At 41.3% G+C, this 21,337-nt stretch overlaps 1 protein-coding gene across 1 annotated transcript in view; it reads right to left on the reverse strand.

Annotated features, from left to right (window-relative positions):
- The window catches only part of LOC149288164 (ephrin type-B receptor 1-B), a 69,767-nt gene that overhangs the window by 17,661 nt on the left and 30,769 nt on the right, over positions 1 to 21,337 (reverse strand). Inside the window, exons 3-6 of the mRNA XM_089492033.1 lie at positions 8,093 to 8,248; positions 3,782 to 4,117; positions 2,215 to 2,339; positions 1,951 to 2,113 (exon numbers count right to left, since the gene is read on the reverse strand). Of these exons, the coding sequence (XP_089348159.1) occupies positions 1,951 to 2,113; positions 2,215 to 2,339; positions 3,782 to 4,117; positions 8,093 to 8,248 (780 nt within the window). The remainder of the gene's footprint in view (positions 1 to 1,950; positions 2,114 to 2,214; positions 2,340 to 3,781; positions 4,118 to 8,092; positions 8,249 to 21,337) is intronic.

Raw genomic sequence — 21,337 nt, forward strand, 5'->3', positions numbered from 1 at the left:
CTTTAGGCAACTCAGAGGTACAGCAGCTGGCGTTCAAATTGAACACCACCAAAATAATTGGAACGCCTGGCTCCCGGGGTTTAGAATAATTTTTCATTTGTATGCCATGAATACCAGTAGACAACTGGCAATCGATATCACCCATTACAGCGACAGCTATCTTCTCAATGTCTACTGGCCTTCCTGAATCTACAACGTGGCCTTTCCTGTCCCTCAAGCCCCCACCCGCCATGCATTTAACTTTCCATCTGGTGAGTCATTGTATCTTTTGGGCTCTAGCCCTTCCTGGTAGGAATGTATATCTAAAGGAGTGCTACCAACAGGTTATTCATCAAAAAGATTAACACAACAAAAAAACTAAAAGAAAAATGTTTAGTTATCAAGGAAAAGGGATGGGTAGTTACTGTTTCAGATAACTGGCCTAATAGTCATTTCCTAACTGAAGAGGATCCCAAACTGCCTGTGATAGACATTAGTTTAATATGAAAATTACAAAAAGCCAAAGTTCAAATGCTATCAGCAGACAGGAAAGAGCTGGATTGGCAGCTTTTTAAACCTCCTTTAACCTTCTATTTTTCCAAAATCCTTTGTGTTTGAACCAGTGGTATAAGAGAGCTGTTTCTTTCATATGTTCGCAAGCGATTTGTTTCCAGATACACAAGCGAGGACTGGCAGAGAAGACATGAAGTGTTTTTGGAATAACATAGACACACAGTGAGCCTTGGCATCGCCAAGCTCCCTTCCCAGTGCCCAGACTGGGTACGGCCAGCAGTGTTACGTACGCAATCATCTGGCAAGCCGCCCTCTGCCAGCGTGGGCAGAATATTTCCGCTCGTGGAGGAGAACCCTCTCGTCTGTCAAGTAGTGACAGATGTGTTGGAATTCAATTATCGCACAGTGAGGGAAAATTAGGATCGAACAGGCCAAAGTACCACCTGCGACAAAGGAGTAGGTTGGTCAATTTAATGTTATTGCGACCCTGCAACATCTGAATTAACTTGAAGACCAAAGATACACAGAACAAAATAATAATTCTGCTAATAAAAATATATTAGGCATATTGTGCATAATTGTAACGCTTTGAAGTATGCAAATTATTGGGGTACTCTGGTTTGGGGGTGGTGTGCTGACGTATCTACTCATTAAGTATGTAATAATAAGCAGAACTTTGTATATTCCAACAAAAATCCATAAACTAATACTAATCAGAATAGGAACAATTTGCATACTTTGTAGATCTCACAAACCACCTACAACGGGACCAGAGCCCCCGAAGGCATGCTTCGCGTAGCAAAACATGGTCAGGAATCGCTATCTTTTTAAAATCAATCGTTTTCAAAACAAACAAAAAAGTGTTGTCGAATTAAGGCGGTGATTTAAAAATCCATGAAATCGAAAATGGTTTTCCGACCAGTCATTGAAAACATATCTCAGTCTACTTAACCTGTAAGTGTTTCAATTAAATTAAAAGGAAACACACACACACACACAAAAAACCCATTAACAGAGACGAGAAAAGTTGTAAAAAGGGAAATGATGTTCCCAGTTTTAAAAAATAGAAACAGCATTTAGTTTTGTGGAAGGATTTCATTTAAGGGAAACTGACAGAATACATTAGGTTAACCCGTTGGAAGTGCAGATAAATAAGAGATTGAGGTTATGGGTCATCACGGCACAATGAACAAGCACCGGACGGAGGAAGATTGAGATGGAAAATTAAAGACACGGCGGACATCAGAGAGCCTGGCGAAGTTTGACATGCTCACCTTTCTACATGTATAGATTTTTTGTATATATACAATTTTCCTCCTTAATACACTCTTAGGCTGTTTATAAGGACACTATAGTTGCTGTAACAGACCCAAATTCAACAGTTTACACCTTAAACATTGTAACACACCGCACCAGCCAAATATTTTGAGGTTCCGTGTATGGCGGTTCTCTACTCACCATCAGTTAACGTCTGGAAGCACATCTTTCCGCTGTATTTCCCGTAGCCTGCCACAGTGCGAGCCCGGACCTGTACCACGTAAACTATCCCGGGCCGGAGTCCTTCTATGCTGGCTGTATTCGTTTGGCTTTTTGAAATGGAAGAGTTAAATTCGCTGTGATCCTAGTAATTAAAAAAGAAATCGGTCGTCATCTTTAACAATAACTGTAGATATCAAGGAGATGAAATGGTGACCTTCCAACTATCTACTGGCCTAGTCTTACCTTCTCATAATATCGTAGTTCGTAATCCAGGATAATTCCATTGGGTTGATCCGGCTGAGGCCAAGATAAAGTGATGCTCTTCATGGTGGCTCGAACCTGGTGCATTATGGGGACAGTAGAGGGAGCTGTAGAGAAAAAGGGGGTAAAGTGAACTTAATGTGTAAGAGGAGGATGACTGGGTGGATGATATTTCAAGATACCGAGAATGTCCCTCCATTCTATTTGATGTTGTTTCCTTTTACTAAGCAAGAGACAAAACTGGTTAATTATAAAATCGCACCAAATGATGCAATTGGCGCAAGCTTCTGTATCCCGGTCCCGTTTTATTCGCTTTAGTTCTGCATAATAATGCTTCATCTTTGAGGTCACCTCTGTTTACTTCGCTGATACCAGGCCCCTCTCTCAAGTGCGCACAGAAGGCAGAAAGCCGCCGCTTCTTCTGTTTACCCAGCGTTCCTCTAATCCGCCTTTTTTTTTTCTTTTTTCTATTCGCATCCTTTTTTGGAGAAGGATGTTAATTTCCTGAAATTAAGCACTTAACTTGATTGCTGTTTTGTTAATTGCAGGCTTCATAGCTCTGGAACTGTTGCGTGATTAGCATGGATAATGCAGACAGAATCCGGGAAGCTACACTTGCCGACATTAATGCTCGGTACCACTGCTTTATGTTTTTAGTGGAAAGCTACTTCCTAGATTTATCAAGATTATCCCCTAGTCATTATTAGCACAAGTTAGTTTTTGTTTATTATTTTTTTTTAAATAGAGGCCCAGTGCCTGAAGTAAAGCGTTCACTGGGAATTTAAACACTGGTTCTGCTTCATTACGATAACAGAGCAGAAGACTTTAAAGTGGACTTTCAAGAAAAAGAAAAACAATCTTATCATGAGCCGCTCTCTGAAGATGTGGCAGATTTAAGAAAATGACTATGAAAAAAAGGTCAAATAGAAATAAAAGTGTAAAAATAATCACGCACAAAGAATGTTAGCCATTGGGGCTGCTCAAATTTTTAATACATTCAGGTCACACAAAAAACTACCTTGATCATGAACAAATAAAATGGATAAACTCCGTCAAAAGTTAATTAGGAGGAAGTCAATAAATAAACGAATGCTTGGGACAAATGCTGAAAAAATACCTAGAATGCCGTTGGTTGGGAGTGGTTGCGTGATATAGACAGATAAATGGCTGTGGTCTAACACTGAGCTGTTGCGATAAGTGATTGGGTACTAATAGATATTGAAACTAGTTATGTGACGGAAAAAAAGTCTGAAGAAAGTCAAGCTATGGACGAATGCTGGAATGGAACACATGACTGAGGAAGAAGGGGATTCAAGAAGGGATGAAGGAGGAGAACCAAAGTTGGTTTTTATCACTCATACATACATATATATTTTACCCTATTAAATAAATTTGGACAGGTTAAGTATAATTTTGCAATAGTTCCCATTTACAGTTTTAAAACAAAGTTGAAGTTAGCAAGAAGTAAAATGGCGAGAAGAAATATGCCTTGAATGGATAGCTTGTTAGTTGACCATACAAGTTTTGTACTTGCAAAGGATTAACTTACCTGCTTGGTTGGTGGTGATGTTGACTGAGACATGTTGGGGAGGGAAGGGGCTTTTGTTGGTAACCCCATTGACCGCCTGGATTTCGAAGGTATAAGGGGTGTGAGCCCATAGGTTGCTAATGAAGACACGCGTGTCGGTCAACCCCATCTGTCGTGGGACAAACTCCACATTGTCATCGCACCTGGAGCAGCTGCGACGGTCGGACCTGCACTTCTTGCAAATGATATTGTAGGTGACATCGTCTCTGCCACCGGTTTCACGTGGTGGATGCCACTCCAAAGTGATCGATGTCTCATTGACTATGGAAATCACATTGCGTGGACCTGAGGGAACACCTGAGAACAACATTGTAGACTTTATTACACAGGTTAGGGGAAGAAATGGATACACAGACAGCAACACCAAAAAATAGAAAAAAATATGCACGTGATGAATCTGTTTAAAAAATCCTAAAGTAGAGATGTAATTTCTGTGGCTGACACATGGAAGGCCAACTATAAACGTGTTTTATACAAAAAAAACAATTAAATAATATCACACAGGCAGGAGGCCAGACTAAATAGAACATGGACCAAACAGGGTATTGCAAGTCATCAGAATTTGTATCTACAATCAAACATTTTATGAGCAGATGTATCCTGGTTTTTAGACAATTTGTTTACATTCCAAAACTAATTATTATTGTCGTCCATATTTTATAAAGTGCCAACAAAGCCCACAGCCCTCATGTCACATACTTGGAGGAACAGCATTAACGGCTCAGAGTTTCCAGAAAATACATGGAAAATCCTCCCTACTTTGCCATGGAAAAGTTGGATAAAGCCCCAGGGCTTCTTATAAATATACAGTGCAGAGTAACAAGTGCGGAACCAGCCTTGTTTTCTGTATCCCCCCCCAATATTTCATATGGCCGGGTTTTGTGTGTAATGGTCAGAGGGTAGGGGCTCTACGATTATTTTTGTATGTAGCTTAGTAACAATAACTCAATTAGGACTATTTCTGTAGCATTGTATTTACCCGATTTAATACAATAGAATTTTCTGCATTCTCCAAGTTTATTTTTTTTAGGTGGGCATACACACCAAAAATTCTGCGTTTGGGACACTTGGGAGGTCTTCTTCTCAATGGAAGTTACTCAACATCCTTAGACTTGGTCTAATCAGCTGTGAGATGATTTCATGTAAAGCATGTACTTTGGAGTGAACCAAATCAGACTTGTATCTTATGAGATGGGCAATCTCACCATCAAGTCATATCCTGTGCATTTATTTATTCCAGCTAAATTTAAAAGCCACGGGGAACCAAAAGAAATGGAAGTAGCCCTAACTAAGTACCCCATAATGACCACTGGAAAGTCCAACAGCGCTGCGGGATACCAAACAAAGAAAAGGTGCACATGTGCCAAAGAAAACCTACTTGGAGAATACCAGAAATGAATGTTTGGAGTTAATAGCCTCAGCTATGCCACCAGAGTACCATGTCACTTAATCACATCATGACATCCACTTTGTAAGCCACTCTTGAATCCGTTTCCACAGTTACCATGTGCTGGAGAGCTGCATCCCTGCCGTTTGAGAGGCCGCGCATGTTAAGTTAACATCTTATATCTCTTTCTCTCCACTTCAGAGAGTTTGATATGTGTTTCAGCCATGAGCAGACCTCCGGACTCCTGTGCCACACGATGCACACTGACAGGACCATTATCTATACAAGTTACTTCACACATTAACTTTTTGTAATTATTTTATTTAAAAAAGGAGGAATTTCCCCCCTTAACCCTTTCAGGGCCTGGTTCTGGGAGGTTAACATGGATATAGGCATTAGGTGAATATATGCTACCCAGGCAATATATTGATATTTGATACTATTGCAATTAAATGCACTGCTGTATCTTGGAACTATATATTCTCCCTGATATTTTTACACGCAAATAGCTATTTTGTAATTACACTGTAAACCTGTTGAGTTAAATGTGAGTAACAATTAATTTAAAATAACACTGCCCATGGAAATAAAACAGCCTGACACATATAATGATTTTTTTTATTTTAGGCTTGGATGCAACAAAAAGAAAAATAATAAGGGAAAGCGTGCTTGAGACTCTGAGAGGAAAACGGCATACAATGTCTGCTTCATCTAAGATTCCTAACGGGCAAGCAAAACGCAGACCTAACGTTGGGCAGCTCTTAAAAATGTCTTCTAAGGCACCCAATATATTGTGCATTATGTGGTATTTTGCAGACCACCGAGGATTGCTGCAAAGGTCATTTTTAGACACAGCTTGCTATAAAATACAGCTATACAACAAAATCGCACATATTAGGTTTGCATCGCCTTCAGTAAGAATTATGCAGAAGTTACAGAGGCGAGAAATCGGATGGAAAAAAATACCGAGCCAACGGGCCTTTAAATTTCCGGTGTTGTCACCACAAAGATGCGCACTTCTTCTGCAACAATTTGAACATATTTCCTTAAAGCCCACTATGCCCCTGGAGTAAAAACAAGTATGGGCTGAAATGCTGCCACGTTTTGTACTGATCAGCATTGAATGGATGGTGGCAATGGAGCTGCATGCAGTAAATGCACCGGAGTGCATGCATTTCACATGGGATGATGGCTAAAGTGCTTCTTTAAGGCTTAGCATAGACTAGTATTAAAGATTCCAATTTCCTGCCCCAAAATTGACTCGCTTGGCTGCCTTAGGCGACCAACAACAATCAGTGAATTAACAGCTAGTCGAGCGATAACTGAATAAAGAAAACTGAAGATCCTGAGATCTTCATCTTTTAATTTAATAACATTTTTGTATTGAAGTGTAAAATGTATGATTTGGTAACATTAACGTGTTTGAAACCAAAGTCTGCAGATCCAGTTCTAACGCCACATGGAAGCCACCAGAGTCTGTATAAGTCAACAGCTCAGTTTTTAGATAATGAGTTTTATTTTGGTTGTGGACCTTAGTGTCTGATAAAATAAGTTTTGCAATGTGTGTAGATTAGTGTTGTTGAAACATATTGCTGTCTAGAGCAATGAACGACCGGTGTAAATCTATCAATGCCAGGTGGACCATATCTGGTTCCCCTAGAGATTACAAGACCACGATGTAGCAAGAAATAAGTATGTGTGAGTATTTAATGAATTACGGCCTATCAAGCACTATCACACTTGGGTTACATTTGCTCAACTCGACAGTAAATAACAGAATTAATATCACATAAAACCAGTGCTATAACCTTTGGGGATAAAGGCACAAAAAGGTGGCCATACTGTGACATGAGATGACAAATGTCTAATACATGCACTATGCTGACCATGGAGGCAAACCAGAGGAAGGAGAAAGGTCTGAGCGATAATTGATGAATTTCATTCAGGAACACCTCTCCAATATTGCCTCATATCTGCAAAGAAATACGCAATTCCAGTTCGGTGGCCTACAATAAATAACTTTTCAGATTCCTCCAGTGTTTGCCTTGCATGCCAAATATTCCCAGACACCTTATTCAAATACATATTATCACAACAGAGATGTGACTTCCCCAGAAACCTCTAGTCCAATGCAGTCTGGATAAGAGCGTCTGAATGAACCTTCTCCTGGATGACTACCCCCTGCATCTTCTGTGTTGGAGCAAGACGTACATCTACTTCTCAAACTCTCTATTAAAAGTGTGAGATTTCTCTCAACATCTTTGTTTGTGGGAATTTATGCTTAAAATTCTAGTGGATTATTAACTAGGCTTTACCGTGTTTCTTTTAGCTTTATTATAGAACAGACTATATAGTCTATTTCTACCAGCATCATCATAATAACATCTCATTAGAACTTCAGCTTTTTACAGTTCCATTACTTTTAGAATTCCATTATTTAAGATTCTGTTATTTTTACTTCTAAGTTAAAATAACTTATTTAGCCTGTTATACAATCATATACCCATTCTCATTTAAATGAAAGATAGGCATTGTATGGGAATAATGTTGAAAGTGCAGCTTCTTGAACATCCAAGAGCCACAGAAATGTCACTATAAGGATTGTCCTAACCAAATCAGAAGAGCTGGCAACCACATATTGATCAGGAAGCCAACTCCAATTTGCTTTCTATAAAGTACTAAGGAAAATTCCCAGAAGAATGTCCAATTTCTAATGTATCGAGCTATATTGACATAAAACCATCACATGTGTGTATGTCATTCCTAGAAAGTATTCTTAATATAGGATCATCACCATTTAAGTAATATATGTCTTGATTCAGTAAGTAAGGTAAATTCTTCCATTGGTTCACTTTTATGGTGTCTAGGGCATGCCTCACACTTACTTGTACACATAGCCTCAGGTGGGTCAAAGTCAGCGCGATAGTAGCCGTTGCGACAAACACAGATCGGAGAAGCCTCGGCAGTCGACCGACTATTGGCAGGACACGGTAAGCAGGTTCCCATGCCTTGGTTGGCTTTAAACATGGCTGCTGGGCACGCTGGAAAAAGACAGAAAGAAATAAACACTTTTAATTCTTACAAACTCTTTCCATAACCGGTTAAATAATGACACTGCACTTAAACAGGACATGCAGCCAGAAGGTGAGGTTCCTTCCCGTAGGCTTGAGTCTGCATTGTAACCAGCATATTATTTTGTAAGCGTTAACATCATTTAGTCTTAATCATGCGAGGATATAATGACCTCGGCAGCATCAATAGCAGCTGGTGTTACAGGTAACTTTCTGAGGCACGTCATGGCTACTGCAGTCTGTGTCCTTCAACCAGGTACATGTATGACCGCAATGACCAATTTCGAGGATCTTCTGCCAAACCATTGTTCACAAATGGTCTGCAGGCAGTAACATAAAGATGCATGATATGGTGCAGGACGCTGCCATGTGAATGATGGTTCCAATGGAGCACATGCTTTATCTGGGCTACACAGACGGGTGATTATAGCTGTCATTTTAAGCTAAGTCTGGAGGCCTTCCCCAGCCGACATCGCCAGAAACTCAAGGACTGAGAAGCCAATATCCTGAAGGTCAGGGAACGTCAGGATGATGTGACAGCTCTTTAACCAGTCTGTACACAGACTCCATTCAATGACTGTATCCGTATGAAACGCAGGTGCCTCGGACCTCTATATGTTTGCTTTGTATTTATATTGATTTCCAATCCACTGGCTGTGTCAACACGTACGCCATTAGAACAGTGTGACTTTGCTCTGCTTGGTAAATAAGATCCTTAATGTAAAGCAATTGAAGTAACCCTTTCACTGCTAGAAACAAAAGTGTCTTGTTTACCTTCCTGCCCTAATTATTAGACTTGGGCACCAGGGGGCTCTTCGTGTTCGTCTTTGTGCTCGTCTTCGGCAAAAAAAAAAACTTCGTATTCCGCGAATATTCGCCTGGTCCTGTCTTCTCTTCGGGCGAATATTCGCGGACATTCTTCGTGCTCGGGTTTTCTTCGTTTTCCCCGGTTAAGGGGTTAAAACGGGGTTAAAGCCGCTCTGGCGCCAGGAGTTTAAATGTCCGTATGAGCAACTCTATTGGTCGTCAGCAGGGGGCTCGTCTGCCATTGGTTGATGGCAGACGAGCCCCCTGCTGGCGACCAATAGGGTCGCTCGTACAGACTGTTATACTCCTGGTGCCGTAATTGTCCGGCAGATCCCGCTGGTCTCCCTGTTCTATAATTTATTAACTGATAGAACAGGGAGACCAGTGGGATGTGCCGGGTAAGTTGCAGCATTGGGATTTTAAAAGTCTGTACGAGCGACTCTGTTGGTCGCTCGTACAGACTTTTAGGCTCCTGGTGCTGTAACTTACCCGGCACATCCCACTGGTCTCCCTGTTCTATGAGTTAAATGTCCGTACGAGCGACCAATAGAGTCGCTCGTACGGACATTTAACTGATAGAACAGGGAGACCAGTGGGATGTGCCGGGTAAGTTACAGCATTGGGGTTTTAAAAGTCTGCACGAGCGACTCTGTTGGTCGCTCGTGCAGACTTTTAAAACCCCAATGCTACAACTTACCCGGCACATCCCACTGGTCTCCCTCCCTGTTCATTTAACTCTGTACAGGGAGGGAGACCAGTGGCATCGGCAGGGTAAGTTGCAGCATTGGGGTTTTAAAACCCCAATGCTGCAACTTGCCCTGCCGATGCCACTGGTCTTTAACTAATTGAACAGGGAGGGAGACCGATGCCACTGGTCTCCCTCCCTGTTCAATTAGTTAGTCTGTGCCGGGTTAAATGTCCGTACGAGCGACCAATAAAGTCGCTCGTACGGACATTTAACTAATTGAACAGGGAGGGAGACCAGTGGCATCGGCACTGCCGATGCCACTGGTCTCCCTCCCTGTTCAATTAGTTAGGGGTTAACTTTTTTTTAAAGGGTTAAGGGGCCGTGCAAGTGAGCCTATTGGTCGCTTGCACGGCCCTTTAACCTATGGATTTATGCTCCCGTTAACCCCTTCGATGCTGTGTTAACGCAGCATCGAAGGGGTTAACGGGAGCGGAAATCCATAGGTTCGCTGTCAGGGGCTACAAAGACCGTGCGAGTGAGCCTATTGGTCACCTGCAGGGTCTTTCTCTGGCATCAACCAATTGGTTGATGCCAGAGGAGGTCCCTGTAGGCGACCAATAGGCTCATTCGCACTGCCCTGTAACCCGTGACGGCGAACCTGCGGATTTCCACTTCCGGGAACTGCCGCGATGCCGCGAAGCCAAGACAAGGTAAGATGAAGGGGGGGGAATGGTAGACGAAGACGAAGACAATCACGAAGATCTTCGTGGTGTGTGTCTTCGTCTTCGCCTACGTTTTACCGCCGCCGTCTTCTCTTCGGCGTGTCTTCGGAACGAACACGAAAACGCACTCTTCGTGTTCGTTTCCATGTTCGCCAGAAGACGAATGCACAAGTCTACTAATTATATTCTGGCGGAAGGTATCAAAGCGAACATAAAAAAACTGAAAACTTACCAGAGACTAAAACACCATAGGAATTGTATATAATAAATGCAGGTACACGTTAACACAAGATCTATGTACTGAGATGCAAAACAGAATATACAGTATATTGTAGTATTATACACTTTATTAGATGCTATATTGTACATTATAAAACACAAACTGGTTATCCTAAATGCAATTGCTAATACTTGGTTCCCCCAGTGGCATATTTAAGGGGGTCACTACCTGAGGGCTCACACAGATTAGCCCCCCACTTCATAACACCTGTCCCCTATTCTGAGCACTGGGACATCTTGTGCCTTTGAAACGCACGTGACATAGGGGTAGATGGATTTTGTGTTGGCTATGAAATTCAAAGGGGCCGGTTACAAAGGGAACTCTGGACCTCCCCAGCTGGCGCATTACATAGGGGACTGGAGAATAATGTAGGACTATCTCCCCCATGGTAATGCGGAAAATACTCCACTGGTTACCCCCATACTGATTTACTTTAGAGTTCCAGCAGTCAGCTGTCATACCGGGACCCCCTGGCGTAAATCTTGAATTCCCAGATCCTAATACGTTCAGGTTTGTTTAGTGCAATTGCAATAAAAATGACTCATACGGGCTGAAGCAATAGAACCAACCTCCCTTTATTAAGTCAAAACCAATACACTATATTAGCCTTTGCCTGTCTAAATTGCTGTTTAGCTGAACAGTCACATTGATGTAAGTAGTCAGTCTGTCTCGGAAGAGACATGAATTTCAGAAAAAATTATAGGAGAGACCCTTTATTAAGTTGAAGGACTTGAGATTTTATTATTCCTTATGACCCTGTCATAAGGGGGTCACTGGGGTTAGCATATTATACCCTACATCTTAAAAAAAAGCAGCAATTAGACTCAAAACCCCCCCAAAAACGAAAGAGTGACGGCAGTTCCTGAGAAGTGCAATCAATTTCTTCTTCTAATCTATGGCGAACGTCTAGAAAGGAGTGGTGAGTGACAGGTTAAAAGGCTTCAATAAAGATTAGAGAGACCATATCTGAACAAGGAAATTGCAGGGAAAATGTGGTTATTCCTCCAGCTTCTATTAATTTCCTTTCTCCCGACTACCTCAAGGAGACTCATATCCTGGTGCAGAGGAGATGGGGAGAGAAGCCACTCTCCTTTATCCTAATCAGAAACACATAAGCACTCGACACTTAACCCCATGAAGCCGGTACCTTACAGATCTGCAATCAGCTGCGATACATCTCCAAGGACAAGATGAGGTCATACGCTGCAACAGCTACAACCCAAGTAACATGCATCCCCTTCACGATCATTGCAGCTGTGACGAAGACACATTGGAACATCTGATCATGGGCTTATGACAGGCTTTATTGGGCACACATATCTTTATTTACAATTCTGTCTGTAATCATTGTCTGATCCCAACAAGGAGTAACAATCACAGGAACACACAGTGTTCCGTCCACAACAAAAAAATGAAAATTCTGATTAGATCATAACTTTAATTATAAGAATAGATTAAGAGAGATTAATATAAAGACTAAGAATCTCCCAAACTGGCCCAAAGGAAAGTTCCTGCGCGAAAAGTTGGAAGGTCCCCCAAGAGAAGAGACTGCTGGATGTGGTCATAGAGACCTCACTAGCAGGACATCCAGCCGGTCAGATGGAGTCTTCGGCTGAAGGCCATTACTTGCATTAGTACTGGTAATGTCCCCCTCGCGGTCACTAGTGATAGCGGGTACACCACGTCCATTAACACACCTTGTCTTGGTGCTGTATCATACATATTTATAGACACGTTTTGTATCTGCTATGATCTTGTGTAACATGTATGTGTTAAATATACAGCGTATGAAGAGAGAGCACAGTGATTAATCATGGACAGGAGGATTTGAAGAGGGGGTCCCTATCGGGCAATCAGGTATGGAAGATGAGATCTCGCTGTAACCTGCCCATTCACTGTGATTAATACCTAGCCGGGAAAGACCGCTGCTGGTATCCTTTGAAGAAAGAACACCAAGATATGGCGTCGTATCTCAGCTCTCTGCATAAACAGTCAGAAATGTATTGGATGCGTCTCAAATCAGTCAGTGGATCTCCTGTCCTCCAGCCTTTATAATTAAAGCACGACAATCTACCTTTTTGTGTTACACGTATCCAAGGTCCAGAGCGGCAATGTATTAGAGAAAAGCCAATTTCCTATTAAAAAAAAACATTCAATAGTCTCTGGGCAGAAAACTCTAACATTAAAAAGCATGTGAAAACCAGCGTTAACTCCAAAAAACTGCAGATCCACATGGATGGATGCGGGGCTACATGGAGCAGTCCTGGACCATACGCTGATGGCTGCATACTCTGCCATTAATCACACCGGCGGTGATATTAAACCTCGCAGCTGGCAAAGGTGTAGAGTACAGCATAGTGGGGAGAGACGATTTGATATGAAATCTATTTCGGAACTCAGTTGCTCATAATGACCATAGAGGCTTTGGCTAATTAATGGTCATATGGCTAATTAGCTCATGCTGTTATACTGATAGCACTGAGCTTGAAGACCGTCACAATCACACCTTAAGGTAATTTATCTATGAAGAAATATTTCTGACCCATTCATGTAAAAAGGCCATACCAATATTTTGTCCCATAGCGATAACAACGGGGTCACCGTGTAAATTGCTAACGCTCTAACCAACCATCAATTTATAAAAAGATCCGAAAAGATTTCCTCCGCCGCTCATACAGCGACACAGGCTTATTGTATCTTTTAAAATGTTAGATGTGATAACGAAACCAGGAACAGGTGCTGAAAGGGAATCTCTACGGAACGTTACCTACTAAATATTAATTAGCTTAAAAATATCAAGAAACGCATTAATATCAACAATATTAATACCAGCATAAAGTTACCCTTTATGTTGATGTTTGATGAATAGATATTTTTGTTTGCAGGGTTAGCGTTGATACTCTTTTGAAGGAGCGGAGAAGGGGACAGGTGGCCATGCATGGGGTGGAAGCAGGCATCAGGATCTTACAAAGGACCCTGTAATATAACGGCCATATATAATATAAATCACACTATATAGTCCTGTCCAACACACAATCACCAAACAGAACAACAAATAAACCCCATAATAGAAAGATCACATAAAGGATCCAGTCACGATGTAACGTCACCCTAACAACAGGCTGCAGTTCCAAGTTGTTAGCTGCCTCCTTTGCCAGGCATCATCTGACTTTTGGCATGAATAATTGTAGTCGATTGAGGCTGTGCATATGATTTAAGACCTATACCACGACATGTCAACAAAAGAGTGCCATTTAAATAATAAATGAATAAGAAAACAGAATAAGCATAGGAGCTGCTGCGAACTACACGTACCTATGGGTGGCTGGGGATGATGGTAGTTGTGTGCTAGCTGAAACATCAGATGGATCGTTTAATGACAATGGGTTTTCCTGTTTTCAGGGGACAGCTGCAATTTCCTTATTTCTTACAAAAAAAAGTGACCTCATCCAAAAGGAAGCGAAGATCCCCTGTGATTATTAAGTGTTGTGAAACTCTAGTATTTTGTAACAGCAGAAAATAATAGACCTATATTATATGACATGTACCAGGTAGGGTGACCACACCATTTTTTCCAGGTCACGCACATACCTCCCAAGTGTCCCGATTTTGGGGGAAGTGGGATCAGGGGCTGGTTGGGAAGATCGACCCCCCCAGGAAGCTGTTAAATCAATAGGGGGGCTGTGCTGGAGGCTGGTAAAGACCCCCAACGTGTTTTCCATTTGTTAGTTTATTATTATCCAATATCCTGGTAAAAGGCGAGTTGACAAAATGTCTTAATATATTTTATATGACTTTGCTATTAAATAATTACAGCATGAATTAAAAACAAATAGAACTGTTTAATTAGCCACTCTGTGTAAGATGGAGCTTAACACCAGATAGAGCCATTGCAATGATTATGGATCAGAGGAAGTAATTGTGGACTATTGAATGCGACTCTCCCCACATGAACACACACGCACACACAATTATAAGGATATCAATCCGCCATCGCTATAATGGCGCTGACAGAACAGATAAAAGACGACATTAGTTAATCAAGGGTAAAGACTAGAGAATTATGATTATGTGATGATGTCATAGGAAATGCAGAAAGTGACTGCATGAAAAGTGCATTCTACATCTGTTATTGGTGGTTTATGCCTTAAACTTTCCTTCAACAAGAGCAACATATGAAAAATGTTGCCATGGACAAACAAAATATCATTGCTTTATAAAACGCCCTACAGACAGCTCCAACGACGTTTCTTCTGCAGTGGGCCACTTCATCAGAAATGCATGCGTGCGTGGGGAGAGAAGATATGGCCCAACCTGTCCAAAATTCACAACGATATGCAGTATTATTAATATATGATTATTACAATATCAGTGTAGAATAAAAATGTAAAATTCAAAGAATGTAATCACTTGCAAATGGAAGATTAAGGCCACCGACATTGATCGGTGAGACAAATCAATAATCAGTGACCTAAAGTGTCAATAATCATTGATCAGGTTGCAAAAATTATGTATAAAAAATGTTTTTTTATACATAATTTGTGTGTATTGTTTTTCTTTATCCTGGATGACTCCTCTCTCTGTGACAGCTGTTACTTATGGGAGGGGGACATCAAGTGGCTGCCATAATGATCCGATCACTTCACGATCTGACCATCAGAGCAGAAGAGGGTCGGGGCTGGTCGGAGGCAACTGAACCCCAGCAAATAGCGTTGTGCTAAGGAGCGCCCACTACAATTTAACACAAAAATATATATATATCATATATTATTATATATATATATATATATATATATATATATATATATATGTCTAGCGGGCATCATGTTGGACCCCACTGTCATACATGGACCACATGGTTACAGTTTTGTATGCGATTTATGTTTCCCACCTTAAAGAAATCACATCTCTATTTGTATTTTCAGCAAACAATTAATTGTAATTAAAACAGATACCGTGCATGCTGTATTACAACAGCGTATTGTATCACATATGAACTAAGCTGTATGGATAAACGCATTTGGCAATATGTTGGTGTATCTGTTGAAACTGGGCTGCTCCCATTAGAATGTTTTGGGCCATTCCCAATCTTACTTCACTTGCAATTCCACATATAGCCACTGGGTGTCTAGAGAGTGCAAGATTCACACCCAGACTTGATCCGTTCCGGGCTTCCTATCAAGACCCTGTTAGAGAATGTTGGGTAGGACTGGATACTGCTGTACCACTGGGTCATTTGGCTGGGTAGTGCTCCAGGCCACAACTTGCAAGCTCTTCCCTGTCCATAATTCTCTATCACAGTCATGACAGTTTAATATCACAATACAGGGCCAGTAAAGGGCTTCCGTGACATTTTTATACAGGCATTCCTCGTAGTCAACAGATAGTTGTGTACTACAAGTAATCAATGATATGATGGAAACACGGCCTCTGTAGTGACATCGTCTTGCATCTAAAAGCAATTCAAGTGTTGATTTCTTGACAATCAGCAGAGACCCTTCTCCTGCAAAGATAACCTCTTCTTACCCTTCATTATTGATCTAAACACACAGCTGAAAATACACTTCACATGATGGGCTCTCACAACCGAGAGTTGAAAAGACGACATTACGAAAAGGCAGCTTGAACACTTCGGAGTAGAGCTGCATTGGTTTATTCTCTGGTAATTGGAGGGTTAACGACTGCCAGCAGAATCTCATAAAACCTGTTCTGAAGAGCAGATTACCCAGAATAAACTCCTTAAAGGAACACATTCATCAAAAAAAATGTTTGTGCAAGTAAGTATTGTGTAGCAAGAACTTTCGTCAAGGATTTAGGACATTATTCATTACTATTCACAGAACTGATCCTGATTTAACACAGGTTTAAGACATTCTAATAATGTTATATAATTAAAGCTGGTTTAAAACTAGTAGAATATTAATAATAATAATAAGAAGATCCTGTGTCAATATATCTATCAATCTATCGTATCCACCTGCCTGTCTATCTAGTTTTTCCTGTCATCTTCCTGTAATTTCTCCTGTCTTTATGGACTTGAAACGATAGGGGGTTTCTGTAAAGAACGATGCTGGTGCAAAGTTGGGATAGTGTGTCCTTATCACCATAGCAACCAACGGACTGTTCCTAATGATCGAACCATTGCATCAGTTGCCGTAGTGATAAGACCAGAGCTCCTCTCTAACAAATAACCCCCATCTCACTAGCGTCCACCATGAATGATGGAACTCGTGTCAGGACCTGTTTGCTCTTACTGCTACACATCTCTATTCCATCAGGACCTCACTAGACTAAATGTTCTCGACTACTGAGACCTTCTCATAGGATCATAGATGATGTCTTTAAAATAGTTTCTTGTGCCCCATTCCATTATGTTTTGAGGTGTAGACTTAGAATGTGTCCAATCGACATATTTAGAAATGTTTAATCCTTTCCTCTTACAAGCTATGTAACAAGAGAATGTCAATGGGTGACATAATAGTCTCTTAAGTGGACCTGACAGTTAAAAACAACTTTGCGCAAAATTACTGGCTAATAAGAAAATCTATTTTTACAAGAACTCGTAATAAATTCCAGATTTCCAGATTTGTGACTGCATGGAAAAGCCCCAATCTTGAATTAAAACAAGTCTCCTTCCCAAGTCTAAAAACATTGCAGTAAAAGTACGGTAATACCACACACTGGGCATTAGCTAGGAAGAAGAATCCTGAGATGCTTTAGATACCTTCACTACCCAATAAATAATTTATAATCCAAAGACAATGAATTTACAAAATAGTTCCTTAAAGCTGAATAACCTAGACATAAAGGCATACCTCCTAGAAGTTAAAATAATGTAAATACAAAACACTGGGAATTAAATAAACTATTTGTTTATTCTACTAAATGCCTAATTTGGTCATTTAAAAAGTTACCAATGGGTCAAAAAGTCTCTGTAAAGCTCTACACTCCAACTTAAAATTGGCCCTCTTTAACCAAACACAAGATATAGATTTTCTGTTGATTAATATCGAGTTGTTCCAGGTAACCTACTCACTGATGATTCACTGGCATTTAATCAACACTGGCAAAGATCCATCGCCATGAATCGGCACGGCCCATGTTGCAGAGCTGGTGTTGTAAAACTGGATGGGGGTAACCAGATGTCCTCTTTAACAGGGGATGCACAGAAATGCAGCAATGAATGTACTCGTACTCATAAGAGCCCTTGATAAAGAAGAAATCTGGTCACCCTAGACTGGAAGCCATGGGACATTATGATTTCCCCATGTTAAATAAACAAATGTCGGCATAAAATGAAGTTATTTACATACTGATACAAAGCAGCCTGAGCTTGTCTCTCCTTGCACTGTATGAAAATTCTTTATTGTATGGCATTATTATAGAATTATGTTAATGCCGTTGAAACTGGAACGCTCCCAGCTAATGCACAGAGAAGGCACTTGCCTACAAAATAGGAAAAACCACTTGCTTGTTGACTGGGAAAACGGCCAATTAGTGGGTTTGGAAAACACCCAACTGGGAAAGGATTCAAAGCGTTGATGAAGGAGACTCACTTTCCAGCAAACCCAAGCAGCACCCAACTGTGGCGCTGGAGGGGAAAGAATTTGATGCATCTGAATTGACAGAGAGATCCTGACTTATAATCACAGGTAAAATCACTCAAGCGCATAAACATTATCTTTCTCTCCCCAGGTGACGTGTAAAGTCTTTTAACGGCCAAGACACAGAACGTGTGACGGAACTAAATGTCCTTCGGCTAGAAATATTCCCATCTGCTACTCAAACCTCTAACTAAAAGGGAGTGTCTTGGGGTATAATAATTGGAGACAATCCAAAAGAGCGGTGGACTCATTCTTCTCCTCTAATGGGTATGGCCTTCATACAGCTCCTCGAAGGGTTCCTACCATAACAGAGTCTTCATAGCCCAATAAACTTATGGCATGGATCTCTTAGGGCTGATACTATCATTGCCATGTTTTACAGGTGCTGCACAGGTCTGCTGGGCTACATATACTAAATGGAACTTGCCATCAGGGTAGCAAAGCGTTCTCTGTAGCCGACGCTCTGCAGTTGGGCTTTACCTGTCCCTCGGCTCTGTCTCGGTGACATTGTTGTCTCTGTGTTTCAGGGCACTCTGCTTGCTGATTACTCCCAGTATGCATCGCTCCTTGCCTTCATATTTCCCTCATGTCTTTGTAATTCTCCGCGCAGACATGAGCTTCTCACACTGTCTGGCTCTGCGGCTCGCTGCAAACTCCCCCAGGTACAGATCTTAAAGGTAAATATAAACCGTGTGCTCAGAAAACGGAAAGAGCCGCGTTTCATGCGAAGCTCGACTGCTTCGCCTCGATAAAGGGTGCAGGAGAATCAAGCCAAGCCTTTTTGGATTCAGAGTTTTCTATATGTGAATAATTAAGACAGTCCATTGGGGGGTATAAACCTTCTTACCGGTTTTGTGGCTCCAAGCTCTCCGCTGAAATGATAAATATATAAAAAAATATATATAAAAGGAAAGTCCAGTTTCCATAGAAAGATAGAATTTGATGGCAGACACGACCCATTTCAAACCTTAATCAGTCCTCCCACTTCGGCTGGGAGACTGTTCCATTCATCTATCACTCTTTCAGTAAAGTAAAACCACACAACTACATTACAGATACTTGCTTGGGCTCACTTAGTAAGTATTCACCATGATTTGGAATGAGAAAAACTGAGCCACCGTTGTATAATAAAACACAGTATTTGTTAGTTTCCCGTAAGAAAGAACATGTACATCAGAAACATTATTATCCTTCTCTTGTCGGACATCAAAAAGCCGAAAAAAACCCTGTTTAGATTAAGGTGATTTATAAAAACAGGCCACCTAACACCAGACGTAATTATATCTCGGTTGTACCACCTGAACACGGAAGGATCTTACAAGCAGGGTCCCGCTGAGAAACAAATGAAAGAAATTAATCTGGCTGAACAAAAGTTTTATAAGATCCCTCTAGATTGTAAGTTCGTTTGAGCCGGGCCCTCCTTACCTCTTGTTTCTGCAAGTCAACTTGTTATGTCCTGTTTACCCATTGTACAGCGCCTCTGAATACGATGGCGCTATATAAAACACTAAACAATAATGATACGATGCACCTTTCCACGCGGTCTGTCTGTATGTACATATTCCTACTCGATATGCAGTAAATATGCAGGAGTTGGTGATTTTGGGCAGATATATCTACGTTTTGCACACAGGGGGTTATTGCTTCTGCCCCGAAGCACCGTGTGTCTGGTCTGTTTGCTGCGGGCAGAGACGACGACACTTTGTCTTGTATTCTGTCCCCCTGGCTGACATCTGAAAAGGTTGAGGCTTTGGATCATATTTTAGATACCGCGATTCTTTCAAGCTTTGTCCTGACGTCACTTACTGTGAAAATCAGCTTCAGTCACCCGCTCTCTAACTGGATTGCAATAGTTATATGTTATATGTAATATGTCAGGCCCTGTGTAATAGTAAATACTATCATATCAAAGTGTGTGCTATACAGCACCCATTCCAACTTAACAGACCCCATGAACACTTAACATGTGGAGCAAAGAAAGGATCTAACAATGGTGATAAATCTGCCTACACAACTGTATGTTACTGCAAACGCTCCAAGCAGAAACATTCTTTTCTAGATTAGATCTACGACAGCAGTCCGTCTGCTGCAAAGCGTGGAGTAGATTGACCTCTTGGGTGCGTCTGGCTGCTCGATGGGCCGGTTACAGAGGACATCTCCGATTTCCCCAGCTGGCCCATTTACACTAGGGAGGACTGTGCCGGCAAGTACAACCTCCATAGACTACATTGAAAGGCACAGCTCACCTTTAAGTCTCAGAGAGCCGGATTAAGATGTCATATGCCGGCACTCTATAGCGAGGATGGTGGCCGCGTTGGGGTCAGTCCTATCCTAAGGCAGCGCTAAAGGTAAATACGCCAAGTGATTATCTGAAAAACTGTGGCATGTAACACACTTACCACTGCAGGGGATCACAGTCCCGATACAGCGAAAAAGGACAAGGAACCACTAGAGGGCGATTCTGCGTATTTAGTGGCAATTGATGGGTCTTTAAAGTAAGCTCTGGATTTAAATAAGGAGTAACCATTTGAAATAAATCACTGTAATGTACCATCTATATTGACCTGCGTCACGCTTAATACAGATCTCACGCTTTGCCCCGGAAAATCAACGGAGCCCCAAGGACCTGAGATGTGCAAATTGTAGTAATAGATCTACCTTTTATTATTAGCGATACAGTATTACTTCGACAAAGGCCAGCTGAGAGTGAGGGGCTTCTACAAACCGATGCAATCAGGTTTTACAACCCAGGTAATTGGCATTTAAATCCCTTTACATTTTATGGCACCACATAGTTAAAAACAAAAAAAACAAACAAAAAAAAAACGATGAAGAAAGAGTTGAGAGGCAGAAAGCATGTTAGATACAGCGGCCACCAGGTTGGTTTTGTCACCGACGGGCTGGAAAATATTTTGGAATATATTGGAAGTAATAACCTGGCTGGTATTCTTATTTTCT

Source organism: Sceloporus occidentalis, unplaced genomic scaffold (genome assembly GCF_023333645.1).
Source record: "Sceloporus occidentalis isolate IW3139 unplaced genomic scaffold, rSceOcc1.0.p SCAF_53, whole genome shotgun sequence".
Taxonomy (NCBI): Eukaryota; Metazoa; Chordata; class Lepidosauria; order Squamata; family Phrynosomatidae; genus Sceloporus; species Sceloporus occidentalis.